At 37.9% G+C, this 22,991-nt stretch overlaps 3 protein-coding genes across 4 annotated transcripts in view; 2 read left to right on the top strand and 1 right to left on the bottom strand.

Annotated features, from left to right (window-relative positions):
- Positions 1-13,035, top strand: part of LOC139979350 (WD repeat-containing protein 17-like) — a 47,664-nt gene extending 34,629 nt beyond the window's left edge. For both annotated transcript variants that reach the window (XM_071990051.1, XM_071990050.1), the window contains exons 15-26: positions 531-674; positions 1,442-1,506; positions 2,669-2,914; positions 3,204-3,303; positions 4,125-4,267; positions 5,559-5,670; positions 5,938-6,076; positions 7,001-7,103; positions 7,430-7,531; positions 8,347-8,457; positions 9,898-10,081; positions 10,486-13,035. In XM_071990051.1, coding sequence (XP_071846152.1) covers positions 531-674; positions 1,442-1,506; positions 2,669-2,914; positions 3,204-3,303; positions 4,125-4,267; positions 5,559-5,670; positions 5,938-6,076; positions 7,001-7,103; positions 7,430-7,531; positions 8,347-8,457; positions 9,898-10,081; positions 10,486-10,605 — 1,569 coding nt within the window. In that variant the 3' untranslated portion in view covers positions 10,606-13,035. The remainder of the gene's footprint in view (positions 1-530; positions 675-1,441; positions 1,507-2,668; positions 2,915-3,203; positions 3,304-4,124; positions 4,268-5,558; positions 5,671-5,937; positions 6,077-7,000; positions 7,104-7,429; positions 7,532-8,346; positions 8,458-9,897; positions 10,082-10,485) is intronic.
- Positions 13,036-13,476: 441 nt separating this feature from the next.
- LOC139979351 (spermatogenesis-associated protein 4-like) lies at positions 13,477-17,563 on the bottom strand. The gene is made up of 6 exons (XM_071990052.1): positions 17,167-17,563; positions 16,667-16,796; positions 16,364-16,482; positions 15,574-15,736; positions 14,718-14,910; positions 13,477-14,010 (listed from the first exon to the last, which is right to left on the bottom strand). Exons 1-6 carry the CDS (start codon positions 17,241-17,243, stop codon positions 13,859-13,861), a joined length of 834 nt encoding a protein of 277 aa, XP_071846153.1. The 5' UTR covers positions 17,244-17,563; the 3' UTR covers positions 13,477-13,858.
- Positions 17,564-18,548: 985 nt separating this feature from the next.
- LOC139979905 (cytochrome b-c1 complex subunit 8-like) lies at positions 18,549-20,995 on the top strand. The gene is made up of 3 exons (XM_071991117.1): positions 18,549-18,706; positions 19,831-19,990; positions 20,498-20,995. The coding sequence occupies exons 2-3, from the start codon at positions 19,837-19,839 to the stop codon at positions 20,587-20,589; spliced, it is 246 nt and encodes an 81-aa protein (XP_071847218.1). The 5' UTR covers positions 18,549-18,706; positions 19,831-19,836; the 3' UTR covers positions 20,590-20,995.
- Positions 20,996-22,991: the final 1,996 nt, after the last annotated feature.

The following is a 22,991-nucleotide window of genomic DNA, read 5'->3' as shown; positions in this document are numbered from 1 at the left end:
TTCAACACAATTTGTCCATGACAAAGTTGTATTGTATTGTAAATATGTCATTGAGGCCATGAAAGTCTTATTTTTGCCCTAATGCAGTTTTGTAGTGTTGTATCTGAGGAACTCACCTAATTAATGGTCTGTGTTTTAGTCTTAATAGTCTTTAATTGATGAATTCTCATTTATTTAAAGGGTCATTTACAGTAATAGAAATCCAACTTGGACTGAACATGTGTGTTTGAGGGTCAACATATATATGCCTGAAGTTAAAATCCTTTAAACTTTCCATTTACATCACCTGTCAACTTGGTTCACTCCCTTCATGTTAAATCTGTTTACCTGGTAAAACATTGAGCTGTGAATGTGGAAATCTTTGTATATAAGAAAACATTGAATGTTGTGAGAGTATTTAAATCCAAACAGTCATGTTCTAAATACCCATCAGTTTTTTCCACTGTCTTCCTAATATGATGACTGTCTTTAATATGATTTTCTCTTCTTGTTTTCCCCCCTTTTTTATTTCCACACCCCCCCCCTTCCAGTCTACAGCTCAACAACTTGAAATGGCCAAGGTACATAAGATAGGAGCGAGGAGTAGAGAGGACAGATTAAGAGAAGCAGCCAATCTTCACATTAAACTGGGCAATATTCAGAGATACTGTGAGATTATGGTTGACTTGGATGAGGTTAGTATGTTATAGAAGTCAAAGGCTCTCTCTATTCACACAGATTCATTATAGTGTGTGGAAAATGCAGATGTGTGTTGAATAGTACAGATGCCAGCCAGTACAATGGTTGCCATCAGTCGAAAAAAATAGGAGGTTGATAGATGAAGGGATGGACAAGAGGCAGAAGATGATTGGTGGTGGGGAGGAGGGGGGAGGAGGAGGTAGCAGAAACCCATAACATAACAGTGCTCGCTCAGTTAGATATTATTTACAAGTTTTTAAAAATTATTATCATAATCAAAATAATTTTGAGCTTTCATTTGGCTGCTTTTCCCCCAGAATAGACATGCATTGTTTCAATTGCATTCATTAAATGATTATTAAATTTCAACATCTTCAACCAAAATATAAGGTCATTGTTTAAAAAGTGATTGTTGTCAACAGAAAAAAAAAACTAACATGTGCTGTGATTGCTGTTCATGGGGGGGGGGGGAGGGAGGAGAACTTACAAAACTTACAAAATATATGCATCTAGTTTTATGCTTGCATGCATAATGTTGTGCTGTTTACCGATAGCTAGTCAAGGCAAGTTAAAAATGCTCGGTAGCAGTTAAAGAGCACATACCACATGAGTAAATCTGGTCAGAATTGGAATGTGTTTATAAAACTTTTAAGGATATAAAAAGCAACCAGGGCTGTTTAGTAATGGTTGTCGGTTTAGATGTACACCCAGGAAAAGAATTGTTTGTGTTTTATGTAATCACTAATATTTGCTCTCTTGACAGTGGGAGAAGGCCCTGTCTGTGGCACCGGCCGTCTCTGTAAAATACTGGAAACAGCTAAGTGTAAGGTAAGGTACCTCTCAACGATACAGCCTGAAGGCGAGTTCATTTGAGTGAACCCTTGAGAAACAGTTTCCAGGCTTCACAAAACTGACAGGAGAACAATGATTAATACGAAACTCATGATTAGGAACTTTCAAAACTGTACTGAGCAATAATTTTACTCCTTTTGTGGCTTTTGACACTGTTTTATTTGAGTCTTCATCAAGTCTTTCTTTAATATCTAGGGATACTCTCATTGTATCCTGGAATTTATCAAGATGTTGAGAGTAGCTGTACACTTCTATGACCAGAACCATTCGTTCCTTGTTTTTCAGATATTGTTAAGTCAAATGTGAGAGTATATACCATTTTGTAACCTGCGTTGACAGTTTCACAAATTGTGAGAGCATTCTGTCTGTGAATAAATCTTTTTCAATGCTTGAACTTCTCATTACAGTAAGATGGTAAGGGAGGATGGTATGGGAGGATGGTGGTAGGATGGTATGGGATGATGGTATGGGAGGTTGGTGTGGTAGGATAGTATGGTATGGGAGGATGGTGGTAGGATGGTATGGGAGGATGGTGGTAGGATGGTATAGGATGATGGTATGGGAGGATGGTATGGGAGGATGGTGTTAGGATGGTATCGGAGGATGGTGTTAGGATGGTATGGTAAAGGATGGTGGTAGGATGGTATGGGAGGATGGTGGTAGGATGGTATGGGAGGATGGTGGTAGGATGGTATGGGAGGATGGTGGTAGGATGTTGGTAGGATAGTATGGGAGGATGGTGTTAGGATGGTATCGGAGGATGGTGTTAGGATGGTATGGTAAAGGATGGTGGTAGGATGGTATGGGAGGATGGTGGTAGGATGGTATGGGAGGATGGTGGTAGGATGGTATGGGAGGATGGTGGTAGGGATGTTGGTAGGATAGTATGGGAGGATGGTGTTAGGATGGTATGGGAGGATGGTGTTAGGATAGTATGGTAAAGGATGGTGGTAGGATGGTATGGGAGAATGGTGGTAGGAATGATCTTTGTATTGGTTTATTTTCCCCTTCCCTACCATCTTTGCTGCTTCTTTATGACATTATGTAAGTACCTCAAGTGTTGCCCTCTAGTTCTCATTTTATTTTTTTTATTTTTTTGGACAAACCATATTATTACTCTTATTTTCTTTTCTCCCAGATATGCAGATTTCCTTGGATCTCAAGGATTAGATGACTGTGTGCCTCACCACCAGGCAGTGGGTAACTTGAAAGAAGTGGTCAAGTATTTTATCGACCACGGTCACCACGAAGATGCAATGCTCGTCTCTCAAACGGCCTGCGAAGGCAACTTATCGATGGAGGGCCTGGCTAAATCAGTCCGTGGAATCGAAATACCTAAAGGGAATCAAAACGGGCTGGGTCTTCCAAAACAAGAACATGTCAAGTGAGTATTTAAAGCATCTCATGATTTTAGGAGATCCAATAGGATATGAAAAGAAAAACCTTATGCCAATAATTTTATTACTAAATTTTTTTTTTGGGGGGGGGGAGGGGATTTCAATAGAAGTAAATAGCTCAAAACCAACTAAACTGTATGTGGCTAATTTTGTAAGGCCCAACTCCTTTCTGGACACGGAACAAGTTTTATAGCTTTGATTGTGTATTATATGCCACACATGCATCAGTTATCATAATAGTAATTATTTTTATTTTTTCTTTGTATTTGGTGATAGATTGTTACACTACGCCAGTCAGAAGTTAGCAGATCGCTTCTTTCTAGATGGATCTCCTGTTTTGGCCGCTTGTTGCCATCTCTCTGTCGGGGAAGTCAAAGTAAGATATCTGACATTTTTTTTTAAAATAGGGAAAGAAATTGATATTCAATCAACACAGGATAATAGTTTGTATCTTTCATCACAGTATAGCTCTGAAAGTTATTATTTTTGATAATGTTGAACTATCGGACTAAAAAATAAGACAGGCAGGATTGTGGAAGTAAGGAATAATATTGAGGAAGATATCATCACTTCTAACTTGGGTGATGTTTTATTGCAAAAATACAATATATCGAGGACGGTATCATATTTGTTAATTCAATTGATTGGCTTCTTTTCCAAAACCATGAATATCGTACAAATATATGAAATAGCATATATGGCATATATGAATCTGTTTCTTTACAGAAACAAACTGAATAATGTTGTAGTGCCACAAAAAAAAAAATGCTTCAGTTCAGACACAAATTTTCTCTGAATAAACAAAGAGCCCAGGTAATCCAAGAATATACACCCATTGTTTTGTAATCTCTGTTTATTACATTCCCTGGACTTTTTTTCCTCTACTGTAAAGCCACTTTATCGAGAAAACAAATTAAAAGATTTATTTATATGCCAAGTCGGTTTCCTAGTGGGCAGCCAATCGATTAAAAAGCATCATCGTCTGGGTGGCAAACAGCTTGATGATCAATAATAATTTTAAAAGCCTTAACAAAAGAAGAGAAAACATTTTATGGTAATCTTTTATCCCAGCTTTGCATAACATAAAGAAAAAGATATAGTGTTTGCTTCACTGACAAATGTTTTAACAAAATCTTTTTGTCACAGAGTGCTTTATAACATTAACAAAAAAGGGCTCTTTTTTCTTTTTATTTATAGAAAGCATTATCAAAACTGATCCGGGGAAATGAGTTAGAGTTGGCGATATGCATCGGCCAATCAATAGATCCCCAACAGGTACAAAATTTGATCACCATGGCAACAGAATTTTTAGCCAGAAGATGTGAGAAGTTGGGAAAATGGTAAGTTTTTCCTTTTGGTTTATTCTTTGCGGTGAACGCAGCAGGTGGCATACCGATTTTATTCTTCTCATCTTCTTTCTTGTTTTTTTTTTTGGTTATTTATGATCATTTTTTTTTTATTGCTTATCAACTTCTTGCTTTCATAAATCGCACGTCATTGTGATATGTGTGAGACATTCACAAAGACTTTTACCCAGTACAGATTCAGGAATTGTATCCCCAAGACGAGAAAGATTATATAATTGCCTTTTTTTGAGTGGTGCATTCTTATGTAACAAATATTTATTTAATTTTATATATAAATTATATATTTATGGAGGTGATATGGTACGGAGTTTTGTAGTTTTTAGGTAGTATAAAATTGCTGTGCTGTCTTCAAGCATTTGTGGTTTCATAGCATTGAATCTGTATCAGCCTTATGCTATTTTCTGTGTATCACTCTGTCCATATGTACATTCGTCTGTTTCACAGTCTTAACTGATTTTGTCTGTTGGGAGGGTCTGAAGTAATGTTTGCTCTTGATCAAAACCATCCACTCTTGTTAGTTCTCTTCGGATATGATCTGTGAATTGCTCGAAAACCACACCTCAAAAACAGGAGATTGAGTGTATAATCCGACGAGGATTTGTTCTTTTAATTTATGAATAAACGCATTAAAGTAACAATTAATGAGAAGTCCATATCCAAACAAACAAACAAACATAACCGACAACAAAACTTGACAAATTCCACTGCTTTTACTCAACGATAATCAAAACTTAAAAAGATTCAGCCACAAACTCTGCCAGGGATTAAGGATTTTACTTTGTATAGCCAAGAAAAACCCTCCACAAAAAAAACCCTTATAGGAGAGCAAGTATATTTAATGGTCGTCATTATAGGCCACATGTTTTAGCCTGGTTGTAAGGCTTGTTAAAAGTTTTCCAGAGCGCCCTCAGGGCAGTCGAGACCCTGCAAGTAAGTAGTCCCGTACGTTGAGAATTGACTGTTCTATACCAAACGAAAGTCACGATGTGGAAACATGTACTTTCAGTGAGGCTGGCGGCAGAATTCCTGTCGACGTTTGAACACCACATGACCAATAGAAGACTTTCTAGCATATTTTGAGGGCAATACTGATGGCCTTCAAGTTTGATGAATTTCTGGTCACGTATTGATGGAGAATTATTTTTAGAATGCATGTGATGAAGCCATCCATGCTGTAGTAACTGTGTTTCATAACATTTTGGTGAACTTTGACTTCATTCTTTCCGTTCTTTCTTCCCTATTTTTTAATTTTTTTTATTTATAGGGATTTATCGGTGGAACTCTTACAGACTTTACCAGATAGCAAAGAGTATCTCATACAGACCTGTGCCCGCTGTTCAGGCAGCGTGGCTGAAATAAATCATATGCACAAAAAGGTAAGTGAAAAAAAAGAAGTGTTATTCAAAGTTAAAGGTTTACAATCTTGTATCAAAGCCTTCTCACGCAACTTTATCAAACTACTCTCTTTTGATCTGTTGCAACTTTAAAGTTTTTATTTTGCTTTTTTCAGCTGAACCGACAGATCTATTTACATTTTGTGCAATATTTGGCACATTTTGTGCTCAATGGATGTCCAGAGACTGGGTGAAAGCAATAGCTAGATCTGTAGTATTCTTTATATTTTGGTGTATGTTCTCTTCTAGGCTGGTCTCCCAACTGTAGAAGAATGCTTAGTCAGAGCTGAAAGCCTTCAGGGAGTAAATATTGAAGAATCTGTACAATACTTTCTGCTCTCATCTACACCAGAAGTGGCCTTGCAGGTTGGGTTACCGCTTATCATCTGTAAGTTTTTTAGAAATATTCAGTAAAACATCCAGGAGAATTTGTTTTGTAATTTTCTTAATATTTTTTATCTGTTTTAGAATTTATTTGTACTTTTGAAAATCTTATCTATCATCTGCTTCTGGGTTTTGTTAAATTTAAGGTAAAAAACGTTATCAGTCAATCTTTGGATGACTTTTTTCGACATTTGTAGTTACATGGCAGGCAGGGTGTAGTATTTTGCATTTCAATAGCAACTGGTAGTGTTCATAGCATAATTTCTTCAATACAGGGCAAATTTATCAAGTGTCAAACGAGCAGATTTAAAAGGATTTTCTGGTGACAAACAATGTGAAACTAAGAGTGAAAAGAAAACATATTCGACGCTGCTAGGTAAAAACCCCATCTCAATATCCTGCCCTTGACTTAAGATATGTTCAGCTGAAGTGCCCTGATGACATCCCATTTCGCTATTGCCAGATGCATTAACAAAACTATCACAAGATTTAAAAAAATCATATCTTTTGTGATACAAAATGCTACAAGGATGTGATCCCCCCTGTAAACTTTCTGGAACAATTTTGCTCTGCAATCAACATCAACCACCAGTAAATTCTTAGATTTGACAATTCAACAATCACATTGGAGGCATACAGCTTTACAGTAAGCACCTTCATAGCAATTGTAACTTAGCCTAGAGACTATTTTGCGTATGACTATTGGGGCTGACAAGTTGGTTAGGTCGTCGTCAAGCGATCAGGGGTTAGGTTACTTGATTAGTTTAAGTGTTAATATATTTTATGTGAGAAGTAATGGTTTAATATTGAGGATGCACATTGCACAGTCTGCAGATCTCAATATTGGGAAAGAGTGGATCAATTTTGAAATGGAACAACCTTTTCTCAACAACATTTGATATTTTACTTTTCTGATTTTTCTTTATAGCCAAACTTGAGGATGGTAACTGGAAGTTAGATGAGCTCTTATCACTTGTAAAACTCATGAGCTGTATTAGAACAGACAAATTAATGCAGCAGTCTTGCTCAAAGTAAGTTTTTTTTCTTCCCTACTTCGTACTTCCAATCAGTTCACACAGAGTTATCAGATAGATAGATTGTTATAAATCAGGCCTCAACATTCAGGCTATTTGCCTCGAGAAAAAAAAAAAGGAACCGGCAATTTTCCGGCCAGTAGAACATATGGTAAGTTAGTTAACAATCATCAGACCAGGAATCGGTGTAATATCAGTATGTAATATAAGTCCCTGTATGACTGCTTTACGATCAGTAAATATTTATTGGGCTGTTCTGAAAAGCTTGAACTTTGCCTTCACCAGTTCCTCATTTTTGTGGTTTTTTTTGTTTCTTTCTTCAGATCAAGAAGAGAGCTTATTGCCCTGAGTGCCTACATCGGAGCTCTGTTAGCTATCAGACGAGGTTACGCTACCGTCGTGCCTGCACTGTACAATTTAGCAAAGTGAGTAATCCACAGAAAATTATACCTGCACCGTACAGGTCAGCATGAGCTCTGTACACAATGTGTCAGCTAGTGTTTCCATTGTATCCCTCCATTAACCAATTGAAAGATATATTACGCTACCGTCGTGCCTGCACTGTACAATTTAGCAAAGTGAGTACTACACAAAGTTGTACGCCAGCACTGTACAGGTTAGCATTAGCTCTGTACACAATGTGTCAGCTAGTGTTTCCATTGTATCCATCCATTAACCGATCGAAAGACATATTAAAAGTTACGTCATGCATAGAGAAGTAGTCAGAGACACTGACGTTGCCATCCCAGCAGAATCTTCTTCAGAGGCTATCGTAGATGATACTAGTTGGAGTGAAATGTTAGGCCCCTCAAACCTGTTATATATTTACAAGCACAGGCTCTTTGCAGTAGATCAGCAGTCTGTTAACAGTGCTTTTCTCGCCTTTGAAGTTAGGTATCGTCAGTAATGTGCAACATCCTGGTGATTTTAAAGGTTTTAAGATTTGTTTGTTTGCGTTTGCCGATATTTCCTATCAGCATGTAGTTTTGTAAAGTAAATCTCTAATTCCGAGAAATTACAAACTTATATGATACTTCATTTGTTGGTGATGTCTGCAACTTTCAACCAACCGACCAGATTACATTTCAAGAAGACGCTTCAAACTAATGCAAGTAGGCTTGGTACGGAGTAATCTCTACTGGCCTGACAGTTTGGGGCCGGTGGGAGGGGACATTTGTTTTCTCTCTGATGTTGTGGAGAGGAAGTTTTGAATTATCTATTATTTCACTAACAAATGCAGACATCTATGCACTAACGAGGAGATGGATCTCCCTCTTACTCCAACTGAAATAGAGCTGGAACTGGATGCCTGGTTGGCTGTAACGCAACATGAAATGAACAAGAATGAGGAGTGAGTATGAATAATAGAAATGAGTATGGGAATATGTGTCCATAGATTCTACACGGTATAATGTTTGATTCACTATGAACACATGTAGATCTCCAGAGCATGAGCAACATTAATGAGCAACATTAATACTTGTAATGTTTGATTCACTGTGAACACACCTAGGTCTCCAGAGAATGAGTCCAAAAATCCTCCATGTTAGTACTTGATGTGTTTGATAAACTGTGAACAGTGAACACATCTAGATTAATACTTGATGTGTTTGATTCACTGTGAACACATAGAAATCTCCAGACAATGTCTCCATACATCCCCCAACATTAACACTTGTTATGTTTGATTCACTGTGAACGCACGTAAATCTCCAGAGAATGAGTCAAAAGATCCTCCATGTTAATACTTGATATATTTGATTCACTGTGAACGCACGTATATATCCAGAGAATGAGTCCAAAGATCCTTCATGTTAATACTTGATATATTTGATTCACTGTGAACGCACCTAGATCTCCAGACAATGTCTCCACACATCCTTCAACATTAATAATTGTTATGATTGATTCACCATGAACACACATAAATCTCCAGAGAATGAGTCCACACATCCTCCAACATTAATACTTGATATGCTTGATTCACCGTGAATGCACCTAGATCTCCAGACAATGTCTCCATACATCCCCCCAACATTAACATCTTGTTATGTTTGATTCACCGTGAACACACCTAGATCTCCAGAAAATGTCTCCATACATCCCCCAACATTAATACTTGTAATGTTTGATTCACTGTGAACACACCTAGGTCTCCAGAGAATGAGTCCAAAAATCCTCCATGTTAGTACTTGATGTGTTTGATAAACTGTGAACAGTGAACACATCTAGATTAATACTTGATGTGTTTGATTCACTGTGAACACATAGAAATCTCCAGACAATGTCTCCATACATCCCCCAACATTAACACTTGTTATGTTTGATTCACTGTGAACGCACGTAAATCTCCAGAGAATGAGTCAAAAGATCCTCCATGTTAATACTTGATATATTTGATTCACTGTGAACGCACGTATATATCCAGAGAATGAGTCCAAAGATCCTTCATGTTAATACTTGATATATTTGATTCACTGTGAACGCACCTAGATCTCCAGACAATGTCTCCACACATCCTTCAACATTAATAATTGTTATGATTGATTCACCATGAACACACATAAATCTCCAGAGAATGAGTCCACACATCCTCCAACATTAATACTTGATATGCTTGATTCACCGTGAATGCACCTAGATCTCCAGACAATGTCTCCATACATCCCCCCAACATTAACATCTTGTTATGTTTGATTCACCGTGAACACACCTAGATCTCCAGAAAATGTCTCCATACATCCCCCAACATTAATACTTGTTATGTTTGATTCACTGTGAACACACCTAGATCTCCAGAGAATGTGCCAATTGATCCTCCGACGTTGCGCCAAGTAGCTCTGTACGAGAGTATATTACAACGAGTTGGGACAGAAACCTGCGACCTAGAACCTGGAGTAGACGTAGCTACGGGATCTCACTTACCCTGTCATTCGGATATTCACCAGTCGCTATTCTCAAAGAAACGGATTCAGGTAGACACCTTTATATTTTGTCTTCATCACCGTCTGGTTCGGGACTCGGCTCTTAAAAACCCGGTTGTATTTCTCTACCGATTTTAACTTTGTAGGAAATCATAATTCAAATTTTAATAAAAATTTAACATCAACCAAAGTGACTGAAATACATAGTCTAACTCTAAAAGGATTCCCTTCCTTGATCTCAGGTATCAGATTTTCATGGACAATCTCTCAGGAGAATCAGAGAGATTCTCTGCCTTTTTTAGGAGCAAAACTTAAACGAAAAACTATCGCTGGAGAAGTAGAGACATTTCTATATCCAGATTACTAGGTTCTCTTATTCTAATGTTCATGCACCCCATCTAGGGAACCCCTGATCTAAATAAAGACACTCCGATGTATTTTCTGTCATATTTCAGGGCCCAGCGTATTTCTTGGAGGATGCCAGCTCGGTGGTCTCGTACAACGACGCACTGATGTGGGCTAAAGTCAATCTGTTTTCACCGTTGGCCACAGGTGTCCTTATCAATCCATTTTAACCCCGTAGGTTTTTATTACATTTGTTTCCTTCTTTCAAGTATAGTTTTTACCAGCAATTTGTTCCTTTCAGTATTAATCAGTAGTCACTCAAACATAATGTACAGTTGCTTTAATAGAGAGATATAGATATATATATATATAGATATGCTATCTGATTTTACTCCGTAGCGGATTCGGCTAGGAACGTAAGCATTTCTTGTAGTGTCACCTATCGTTACATCTAGACATCTCTGTCGAAGAGAAAAATAATTTTTTACAGGGGTTAAATATATTGTTATATGTAACATACAGTTATAACATACCCGTCACATAGCTGGTATTGTAATCAAATTCTCAAACAAATATCAGACGTACTTCATTTTGTAATTCGATGGCTCGCTGCATTTTTTTTTTTTTTTGGGGGGGGGATTGTAGAAGAAAGGGAGCTATCAGTTCTCCCCCCCCCCCCTCATGGGAAACTAAATGCAAGGTATCACAAAAAAAACTACCATAAACTTGTTGATAGCGATGACTCTTGTTTAATATTGAAAAGGCAAACATTTCTTGTTCTTAAACCTCCATTTTCATCTTGACAGTTTGTTAAGAAATCGACCTTGTAAACAAATACCTTGATAATTTGTTAAGAAACCGACCTTGTAAACAAATACCTTGATAGTTTGTTAAGAAACCGACCTTGTAAACAAATAACATGATATTCATCTCTTTGTATTGTTTCCTGTGATATTTTATTTTCATGATTTCATTTTTTTTTTTTATACATTTTTTTCTTAACAGTAGCTTTAAAATTGGTTTACAAACTCTACTGTAAGTGTAAAGCTAAACTATGATTTTTGTAAATGTTATAAAAAAATTAATATTGTATGTTCTACTGAAATATTGAGATTATGCTGATAGCGTTCCTAAGCAGATATCTTTTTTCGATGGAGAGTGGAAAAATTTTGACATGGTTAAATATGTTTAGTAGAGTTTGGAATTATAAAAAATCATTTTATGAAATTCAATGATGGCTTTAAATGAAGGGAACTTTTTATACTGCCAGTAGAAATATTTTTAGTCATAAAGGTTAAATTTACATTAAATAAAAATAAATTTGCCTACGGAAAGTAAAGCATTATGTTAAATGTGTTGAACACAATAATTTCTGTATTGCCTAGTAACTGCATGGATTTCTTCAGTGGCTTAGCCAGGGGGGGGGGTGGTCTCATTGGGAGGGATGTCTTGGCCCCAAATATATGTCTGTCCCACCCTGTCAACCTAAAATTGTAAAGAAAATGTTTCTCTATATGAAATATATTCTCCCTGCCCCCTAAATAGTCAAGTTTATTCAATTATGTACTTTTTGCAATAACTTTGTTTCGTGCATACCTGGGAGAAAAAAAACAACACGTTGAACTATCTTTGTTTATTTCATTGTTCTACTGCTGAGGATTGTACTCCAGCATGTCCACAGATGGCGCTGTTCATAATTAAAAGGGGTGATCTATACTGTCGACAGATCTCTTGAGTTGAACTAAAAAACGAGTGTGAAAGCGTGTGATCTAGCATGCAAACACGCCTGATGGACTGGCCCATACAATACTCTGGGTGATTGGCTAGTTCAAGGTTCCACTCAACTGGCAAGTTTTGGTCAAGCCAAGAAAGAAAAAAGTGTTTTAGAAAACACAAGGTGCTTAAAACAATATGTCTGCCTTTTGAAACTTTATTGAAATTATGTTTCCAAAGGAATTAGAAAATGATTTTTTTTTATATTACTAACGATCAAACCATGAACCGGTATGATCTGCAGTCAGAGACTGAAGCTTGGTCAAGTTTCAGGGAATTAGATAGGTGAGAGCACCCTCTGTTTATTTCTGGGTTTGGCTGGAGAGAGTCCCATTGAAATCACTGTTGCGATGTTTTGACATAATCATACCTTACCAACAGAAAATAAGGTGTTGTCACACAGGTGAATTACTTTCTTACAACTTAAAACAAACAAAAAATCAAAGCAAATTGTTGATGTCATCCTTGTATGACATCATTGATTATTTCACAATCCGGTCATCCAAATAAATGTGACTAAACTTATAAGAAACATGTAAGAAACTTAAATAGATGAAGTAGCGTGCTTTGTTTCATAAGCTTTATATTTAATGTTACCTCATTATCACTTTACAAGCTCTTTTTGTAATTAGTTTGCTTGCAAGAGGCGTTTTCTTTATCGGTGCGTGACAGGAATAGCTGTTGGTTCACTGGCTTTAGTCTTCTCCGTTATTATGATAGGGGAGGTTACATGCACTCTGTTATATATTTATGGATTATTTAGCCCTTTTCTACTCTTTTTTGAGTTGTCATGTAAAATAATCCATAAAAGACCTTGATAATTTCTGTGCAATAATTTGAGTTTTTTCTTTTTCATTTAACTCCAATAAATTAGATATAAACACTAACCAGGAATACCCTTTCCTCGTGTCTTCTTTTATTGTTGCCACTGTTTTTGCTCATAAACTAATTTGAAAGAGGATGAATAATGGACCAACCTTTCGCATGTGACCAATAAACGCAACTGGTGGTATCGGCAAATTTTTCTTTCAAAAGGTTAAGTCTGTTATTACCCTGAATCTGATCGCAATTGATCAAAGTAAGACCCACCCCCCCTCCCACCTCCCCCCCTGTACATATTTGTCACCTACAGATCAAATATTAGCAAATGAATTAAAACTTTCAACTTTGATTCAGAACATCTGTTTTTCAGTGTTGCTATTAATTAAATACAAGTATCAACCACCTTTCATAGACTGTATAAAGTCTCATTTCATGTTAAGGTGGTTTTCTTCACTGACTTTTTTTGGAGAACTCCGCACGACAAAAAAAGACGAGTTGGAACAAAATTATGAATATGAAATGCAAATCTATTTCTGTATACTGTACATTTGGTAAAAAGAAACGAGGACAAAATGACGTGACAGCTTTATATTGCTTGTGATCGATTCCTTGACATAGATAATTTAAACTGTGGAGAGTATTCCCTGATTACTGGTCCCCTCCCAGTAAAATGCGACAGCTTTCCCTGATTACAACAGCACCCTGTAGTTTTAATAGCTCTGTTGTATCACTGCGCAACATCTCGTTATCGTTGCCACAGCTTCCTGTCGGCTCTCTAATATCAACCTCAAGATAAACACGGTTGGTAGGTCTACTCTCTAGTATTGTTTTTATGACTCTGTTATCGTTTTGTGCATGTATGGATTTGTCTCTGAATTCCGACGGTAGTTACATTCCACTGATGGGGGGAAGGACATTGTTAGGTGAAAGGGTTCCTGACGGTCTGATGATTTGTTGTACCGTGTGGTCCAACTGATTGACAACGATTTCACGGTATGGCATGCTACCGCTGCTGCTGGCCACCAAAGGACTTTCCTGACCTGTTAAAAAAAAAACAGAAATGATTTCACATTTTACCGTCAAGTTATAACAGCGTAATGGTTTCACATTCACAATGCCCCAAAAGTTTGGCTTACAGCCAGGGTTACAATATGCCCAAATTTCACCAGACAGTGACACACCCCTTACTGTTTCTCACATTGTTTTTCTCTCTATCTTTCAATTTTGTCACCCCATAAACTTTCCAGAGTTACTAAACAAACACATATAAATAGGAACTCGGAGGATTGTTCAAAACCTGTCTTCTTATTTTCTTCATAATTTGAATTGAAACTTGAGATATGAAGCTCATATGCACTGCAGTATGAGAAATTTGTTTAAAATAGTAAACTAAAAGAATTAAACCAAATTAACACAAAAATTGTTGAGGACAGGTTGCCAGGGAGCTAATGTGAGCCTCTCTCAGAAATACATTATTCTTGCAACTTTCATCTTGTTAGTTTTTGTTCTCATTTTATCGCAGTCTATTTGTCAGCAACTATTGCTGTTGTTTCGATATTACTGAAGTCCTTCAAAAGATAAGGTAGTGGACTCCCCAGTCCACCTTCACACTCTTTGGCCCACAAATAAATTGAATAGATTAGCCGGCCATTCATTTACAGACCACCAGGGCTACAACAGCATAGGTGCTTAATGAGTTTTTGATCAAAACAGAAAAAGACGGAAGAAGATAATCAAGTGAACTTACGATGAGGTGAAGGGTTCTCGGCTCTGCTAACAGATGCAACCTCGGAATTCTGATCGATCAACACCGTACTCTGGTGTTGTCCCGGTTTCCTGACACACCTCTGACCGATAGATGGACGGATATCAAACCGATCAGGATCCTCTATCCTCTCTTCCTGTCTGTGTTGGGTACGTTTATAGATGATGTCTTGCGCCTTTTGAAAAAGGGAAAATTGCTATCATTGTCTCTGAGTGAAAATGCACGCTAAACAACATGCGTTTTCCACCAAAGGGAGCATGTCAAGATATTATGACAACACCACTGTAGGTAAATGATCAAGATAATGCCACTGATGGTTACCTACCGCGGTAATGCTACTGTACATTAGATACCATGGTAATGCCACTGTACGTTACCTACCATGGTGATGCCACTGTACGTTACCTACCATGGTAATGCCACTGTAGGATACCTATCATGACAATGTCACTGTAACTTACCTACCATGGTAATGCCACTGTACTACCATGGTATTGCCACTGTACATTACCTACCATGTTACCTACCATGGCAATGCCACTGTACGTTACCCACCATTGTAACGCCACTGTAGGAAACCTATCATGACAATGTCACTGTAAGTTACCTTTGATGACAATGCAACTATAGGTTACGTATCATGATAATGTGACTAGTTTACAGATCATGACAATTTCAAAGTCATGCTTACTATCTATCAAGACAACTAGATTGTACTTAGTAATCATTTGGAGTGTCACCATGAATGCTTCAAATTTGGATTTCCAGTCGAATTGAAATCTTTTAAGATTGACAAAAGTGCATACATGTAGTGGACTCTACAATACTAACAACTTACTTTCTGCTGACATGTAATAATGTTTGGTTCGGTCTCAAGCTCTGTTATCTTGAGGTTTGTCTTGACTGCCATGGTCGCTGTATTCCTGGCATGCATCGGCAAGGTGAGTTGGTAGTGATGGTCTGTAAAGTCTATATCCCTGTTCAAAGCTAATCTTTTAATTCTGCCAAATAATGAGATAAAGCTGAGTTATGAAATTTATATAACTAAATCCAAGAACAAAGAACCCCCTCTGGCTGACACCCTCCCCTCCCACCCTACACCCCTCTCAGCTACTGGTTTAAGATTGAATAGGATACACCTGTACTTTTTATGTTGCTGTGTCTTGCTACACACAAAATGAAAAATTGCTGAATATTTTACTGTCTTTGTTAGTATCTTGAAACCATATATAGTCACATCGCCTATGAGCTACAAGTGGTAATTTCTAAGCCCTGCTATATACCATGCAATATACATTCAAGAAATCTAATGCAAAATGTTACACACGTTTGTTGTGTGGTGAGATATCCAACACACATATTCAGTCTATCGAAATTAATCGTGGCAAACATGTAGTACTTGTCCACTAAACGTTTGATAAAACCATGTACTGATGCCAACTAAGAACAAGTACAACCTTAACTGTGTGATAAAGGAAGAAGCAATATCAAAAACATCAGTCTTTGCTCAACAACACCCTATATTCTCACCTAATCGTGATAGTGTAACAAAGTCTTGCAGATAAATATACAGTGTCAGATTTGAATGTAGTACATACAAGTAAAGAACACATTAGCACCATACTCACTTCTTATTTGTAAGTTTTGAGTAAAGGAATTGAGCCAACAATTCTGCTGCATCTGGCCTACAATGGAGAGTGCCCTCAATTAGTTCCTGTGGAATGTCGATACTCCTTCTCTTAAAGAACTGTGAGAAGAAAACAAGAGAAAGTTTACAGCGATGCTTATAAATATTTCATTGAAGCATGTCTCATACTAGCCACATACAACTTTGGCAGTGAATGTCCCAATTTATCTATCCAATTTATTTGCATAAGATGACAGTGAAGAAGTTAAGTTGAAAGTGTAGGTTTGTAACTGTAAGGACTCACTGTTTGTAGCTGGCACCAATTGCCCAGTTTCCCTTGTAATCCATTACAGTTATTATAGGAGTGCATCTGGATGTCTTGAGGAAAGTACCAGGAAAATATTTCTGCAACAAGGTAACCATTGGAGAAATCTCTGGAAGGGAAAAAAGATTGAACAAGATTACGAAAACAATATTTTTTTAAAACATAGTGATCACTTCATATTACCATGAAGATTGCAATACTTTGGCTATTTAATTAGGCCTACAGATGCCTTTCTTAGCCCAAGGCTAAAATAAAGTTAGGCTACAGCCTATGATACATTAGGCCTAGGTATGGCAATAACTTGTGCTCTCACTCAGGAGTCAGTTCAACAAACTTAGGCTAGTTTAGGCTAGTATTACTTATAGTAATAAAGCCTAGTAACAGGATATTTCGGACTACAAACCAATTAATAGTAAGCGAGATCTACCTTGAAAATTCTCAGGAAATAGGCTACAGTAGCCTAAGCTAATGTGTCTTACCTTCGCACGTTCCTCACTGGAAATGTGAGGTCCAAACTTTGCAACCATTTGTGCACATCTCGTGTTAGGGACGTCATTTCATTCGGTAATCTAATTTTTGTATTTAAAGAATGTTCTTGTTTTTAGGTTTTATTTAGTTGATATGTGGTACAACACTTGAGACAAGAGAAGACTTGGATGGGCTCGTTAACATTGAAAACAATTAAGCCAGACGAACACCACAAATTATGAACTGAGTGATCTTTGGACCTGTGAGTGTGAGTCTCTCGTTGCTGTTTTGATCAAGTAGCCTACGAGATTAATACTGCAAAGGGAAGTACATATGGTTCAACGATGAACAACACACAGCTTAGGCCAAATGATCAGATTGTTTTTGCAGTCAGCTTTTGTAATTGTGTTGTTGTTGTCAAGGATGTTGCTACGAGGGCGCTATACAATATTAAATTATCAGAGGCTGGATAAACTATTCAGTTTACTCCAATGTGCAATCATAATGCATGACATAAATAGAGGGGGGGGGGTCTGTGGACACGTGTCTGGGCCCGGGTCAATTGATGAACCGGAACCCGACCCAGCGCTTTATCGACGCGCCTGGGTATTATCGACGACTGACTTCAGTTCGTGGTCTTACACCCATGACGTAAGAGTAATAAAAAAGGGATTGAAGAGAAACAAAATCGTTCTCGCTCTCCTCTGTTTCTCCCTTACGCCTAAATATCCAAGATTTTGATAATATCAGGATAACGGATTGATACAGCCTACAGCAATACACTCCTGTTAGAAATGTCGAGAAGAAGAATATCTAAACGGTGCAGGGAACGTTAGACCCCAGGTCTCACCAGGACTTGAAAAAGATTCAAGAGAACTGTAAATACCTCTTTCTAACATGTATGTCTGTGTTTAACTCGCTACGAGAGAAACTTACACAGGCTGTGTAAGTTCATTGACTTTACCCCATGGACCTGTGGTTTCACATGGAATTTCTCTTTCTCTCTCATAGGTATATTTGCGCTTCGGGGGAACAAGCAATGTCTATAAAGGCTGTAGCTTATGAGGGATTTTAACCCCTGAACCGCCAGTATTTAAATATAGTGCTCTGATATATGCTCTCCATACACTAGTAATTTGGAGCAACAACTCTTCATTGAATATCTTGAAAACCGAAATAGATACACAATCATTACATGCACGCATCTTTACTTTGTTCTTGACTATGACATTTCTCCATGAATTCAGAACCTATCAGAAATGGTGTCACTCCTTATACCACCCTCTTCTTCCGTGCTGGATTTCAGTTTGACCATGCTATTGAGTTTGATGCTGCTCATGAATGTAACTGTTTCATATACGACTGTGGTGGTGGATTTTCATGCAGCAAACGATGAGTTTTGTACCTTTTGGCGCTCCATAGGCCTGGTTCATTTGCTAGTTCAACACAGTAATGTCTAGCCAAGGTTATGATGTTAGAAATTGTACACCAAGTTAGTGACGGTCCATCGTTGATTGCGTAAGTTACAACTCTGCTGATTCCTGAAAACTGGTAAGTTTTAGACCGTTCTTGTCACTCTGGCGGTTAGTCATTTATATGATGAGGTACTGTAGTTATTTTTTTTCTCGAATTTATGTGTCATTTTAAAGCTGGTTTAATCGTAGTATGAAAGACATCGGCGAAAATTCCGAAGCGACTTAGCCTACACCAATGAGGCCTAATGTTAGCCTACAATACGCCACACTTAAAAGTGTCTAAAGTAGCCTAACGCTTAATAACAGTACGTTCGACCTACACTACTGAATCGATATCAATTTGATAAACCGTACATGAACTCCACCAAAAATTTCATTCTCATATAATTTTATGGTTGGTTGGAATTTGAGGAGTAATTATAGAATACAGGGCCACTCGATGATTCTATCTGAGCATCCGGATGCGCGGATGCTCAGTCTCACCCCAGTACGTATGTGAGCAAAAAATGTCAAAGTCCCAGTTCTTTCTTTTTGAGTGGATACGTGGATGCGAAGTCAAAAATTTCCTAAGTTCTTTCCTAGTACTTCTGTGGTGGAATTTTAGAGGGCGTCACACATGTACGGATGCCTTTTAAGAACGACACACTATTGATGTGGAATATCTTCGTACATACGGGACTTTCAGTATTGGAAATACGTGATGGTATATGTTGAAACTTTTCGAAAATTATTTAATTCCATTCCTAGTACTCCCGGGGTGGATGCGCGGATGCGGAGTCAAAATGAAATACGTGATGGAATTTTAGAGGTTGTCATACGTGTACGGACATGTACAGACACACCGCGCATCCGGATGCTGGGAAGAGTTAATGAATGGCCCTGTATTCTATAATTGTACCGAATTTGATTTTGCTAGTCTAGCTTTAGGCCAAATTCCTGTTTTTTTATTTTTTATGTTGTATTATGCAGCATTTAGGGCTAGTATGACTGGGAGTCTATGTTATTGTGTCTGAGACTCTGAATTGGTGTTTAAATTTATAAATAAGAGAAAGGTGGCAGTTATAAAAAAATAGGTGTCTACTTGTTAAGGTTTGAGGAGTAAAGAAATCACTGAATTTATAATGGATCATTAACCTAAGTAAACCTATGATAACTCAAATATGGAACTAAAATTTGATGTTTTGTTTGTACATTTTTCAGTTCATCATGGGGAAGCATTTTGGCAATATTGGACGATACAGTAATATTATCACATATTCCCTGTCACCTTTTGAGCAAAAGGCATTTGCTGGATACTTTAGAAATGGCGCTCCTAACCTCTGGCGCAGGTTTAGAGCCAAAGTCTTCATAGTGACACCACGTAAGTATTCATCTGTACCATTCCATACAACTTGCTCTAAACTATTTAACTACAATCAGACAATGAAATGAAACTGATAATTGATCAATTGAAAGGAACAATTAAAACATTGATGAAAGAGTCCTTTTCTAGTTTCAATCATACATTTTCAGTTCTGTTCGCCGAAAATAACTTAAAATCATTACCGACTAGTGACTGCTACGATCAACACGCATTCACGTGCCATAGCCTTTAGGTTTCACATTTTATGTATGTCTTTTGTAGTCCATTGTTTATTTATAGTCCGTGAGTTTCTCCCCTCACTCTACTGGGGGGAGGGTAGGGATAAGAAAATTTTGCTAACAACTGCTTTTTGTGTGAGGTTGAGTGGTGACCCCCCCCTCCCTCCCCCACACACTTACACAAACTATTCTGTTGTAACACATAAAAACCATAGTTTCTTCTTGTTCTTGGGCCAGTTATTCATCTCAATTGTTCTTTTCTCTACTCTCTCTCTTTCCCCTAAAGCTTTTATCTTGGCTTATCTTGTCTATTCGTGGGGAAACAAGGAAAATAAGAGGTTGAATAGGAAGCAACCCGGCCAGTTTGACAATGAATAACTGTTCTGAATGAATCGAGAGGGTTCCACTTTGGGAACAGTCACAGGAAGATGATGAAGAAGTTTTATTTAATGTCATTGCATCACAACTGAAACTCATTGATCAATCTACAATAGGAGGAAGAGACCCTGTTGCCAGCTAGAAAGTTATTTAATCTACCTCTTTGTGCAGCTACGAGGATGCCAACTGAAGTAACTGTACAAAGTAGTAGGATATGGAGGAGGAGAAATCTGCTCTATGGTTATTAAGGTTGATTTTGGTGTTTCATCTGAAATGAGGAATAAATAGAGATCGTTTCCTGGGAGAGTGACAGAGCTGGTCAGTTGATGCAGACTTTAAATAGTCCTTCAGTCGAGATGTATATTGTGATCAGTTATGTTTGGAATAAAGAGAGAGTTTAATAATAGCTGATTTTTCTTTGTCTTTTTCTTTCCGGGTCTATGTTAGATTAAAATGGTATCAGCAAGAATCGTTCAATTTTGTATAACAAGAGAGAAAAGAATCAAGCTGCCAATGGGCAAGGGTTACAAAATTGGTAAATGCTTGTACGCAGAGTTCTTATATGTATTAACATTGAGAAAGCATGGTATAATGCAATGATATCTTTATTGGCTAAATAGCATTGGAGGTTTGCAGTGTTTGCCTCTGAACCTCCCTTGGCAATGATATCTCCATCAATCGGTTTTTACCCATATCACCTCCCACAACCCCCCCCCCCCTCCTCCCACCCAGAAAATATTTCTTCCACACCAAGGTCAGGCCTGTGCAAAGGTCCTCTTGTAATAGTTCAAGTTGGACTTTGACTGTATGTACTAACAGTACTTTGGTTTGGGAAGCCTGGATACAGTGGGGTTAGCTGAGACCTTTAGAAATGCCTTTACAGAAGTGTGTGAATGGGTATTCTTGCAACATGTGACAGTACATAATACCAATCCCTGACAGTCTGCCAACTGGTAGAATCAAAATGATAGTTGCTCAATCACCTAGAAATGAAATATAGAAGTTGTGGCAGTTGACATATCTATATCTTCAAAAGCCAGGAAGGTCACAGGTAGGCTTAACATTGTGCTCTGCCACAGGGTCCCTGGCATGGGATACAAAGGAAAAGGTGATCTACTGGAATTTTTTCTTTAAAAATATAATAATAATAAAGCTCTTTTTTTCTTATTTGCCATTTCCTCATACTTTTGTTATAACAAGTAATAGCAAGTTATACATGGATCCAAAGCTTTTGAATGAGTCCTCCAATTAGAATTTACTGTGCAGACAATGTGCATACACATGTACACCTGTATTAAACTGTAAACAGCGCCTTTTTTGGTTGTCAGTTTTGAGGCCTCTGTGCTGGCTTAGGGGGTCCCAAAAGATAATTTCATTCCTGAGGAGGGTTTTGAATGATAGTGGAGATAAAATTTGGGACAATTTCCAATGTTGACGATTTGTTTACGCCTTCTCCAAAGTATTATCACTCAGTATTGCACGCATTAATGGTGGCCGCTCATGTGCATCCTCCACTTTCAGCTTTTATTAAAGCATTCCATTGTCTACTCTAACAACGGTCCTTAGATCTGGAAAAAACATTCCTTAGATCTGGAAAGAAAGTTGAGGGTCATACCCAGTAGGGTAACTCCTATGGGCTCAGACCGTGCTGAGCCGGGGGCCCCAACCAAAAGGGGGCACAGAAAAAGGGTACCTCTTTGGATAGGGAGGGCCTGCTTTACTGGGAAAGAAAACCTCATGCAAGACTGTTGTTTTTCACTCATACAACAAGATTTTTTATAGCTATGTTGATAGTATTGTTCTGTCATTTTCTCTTGATGTAATTTAGCATTAAGTAAACATTTTGAAAAAAAGTTAAAACGAAGTTGACATTCCAATGATTTCATCCAACCAGCACTTCTCTAGTTATGATCACTGCATACGGTCAAATTCCTAAGACAGATCTCAAAATAACAGATGTGTAAATGCAACTTGAAATGCCCGGAAAGTGTCTTTTTCCGACGATCTAGGAGTATTATTTTTTGGCAAGAACGCTCCACGCCAATCCGTGGTGGTGCTCCGCATAGATAGTATCAATAAGTGTGTTACACCTACATGACCTACTGACTCCCACCCCCCCTCCCCTTGTGAACAATTCTGCGGACGCCCTTGCTTGGACCTCCTGATAGGGGCCCCTTTGGGCCAGGAGCCGGGGCCCCCAGGCTCATCGTTACGCCACTGGTCATACCCTATGAGCTTAGGGGTCTGGGAAGTGGATGAGGGCTACTTAGGGTAGAAAAAAGGAAATTTATTCTGGAAGTTTGAGAGCAATTCCTCTTTCCGCTGTGTTTTGTGAGTAAAAATCGTTAGAAGAGAATACTTACTGTCTGAAATTGCTTCCCCGGAAATCCCGCACCCTTTGG

This window comes from Apostichopus japonicus, chromosome 14 (assembly GCF_037975245.1).
Source record: "Apostichopus japonicus isolate 1M-3 chromosome 14, ASM3797524v1, whole genome shotgun sequence".
NCBI lineage: Eukaryota > Metazoa > Echinodermata > Holothuroidea > Aspidochirotida > Stichopodidae > Apostichopus > Apostichopus japonicus.
The sequence above is the reverse complement of the archived record's forward strand: the minus strand, read 5'-3'. Positions and strand labels throughout refer to the sequence as shown.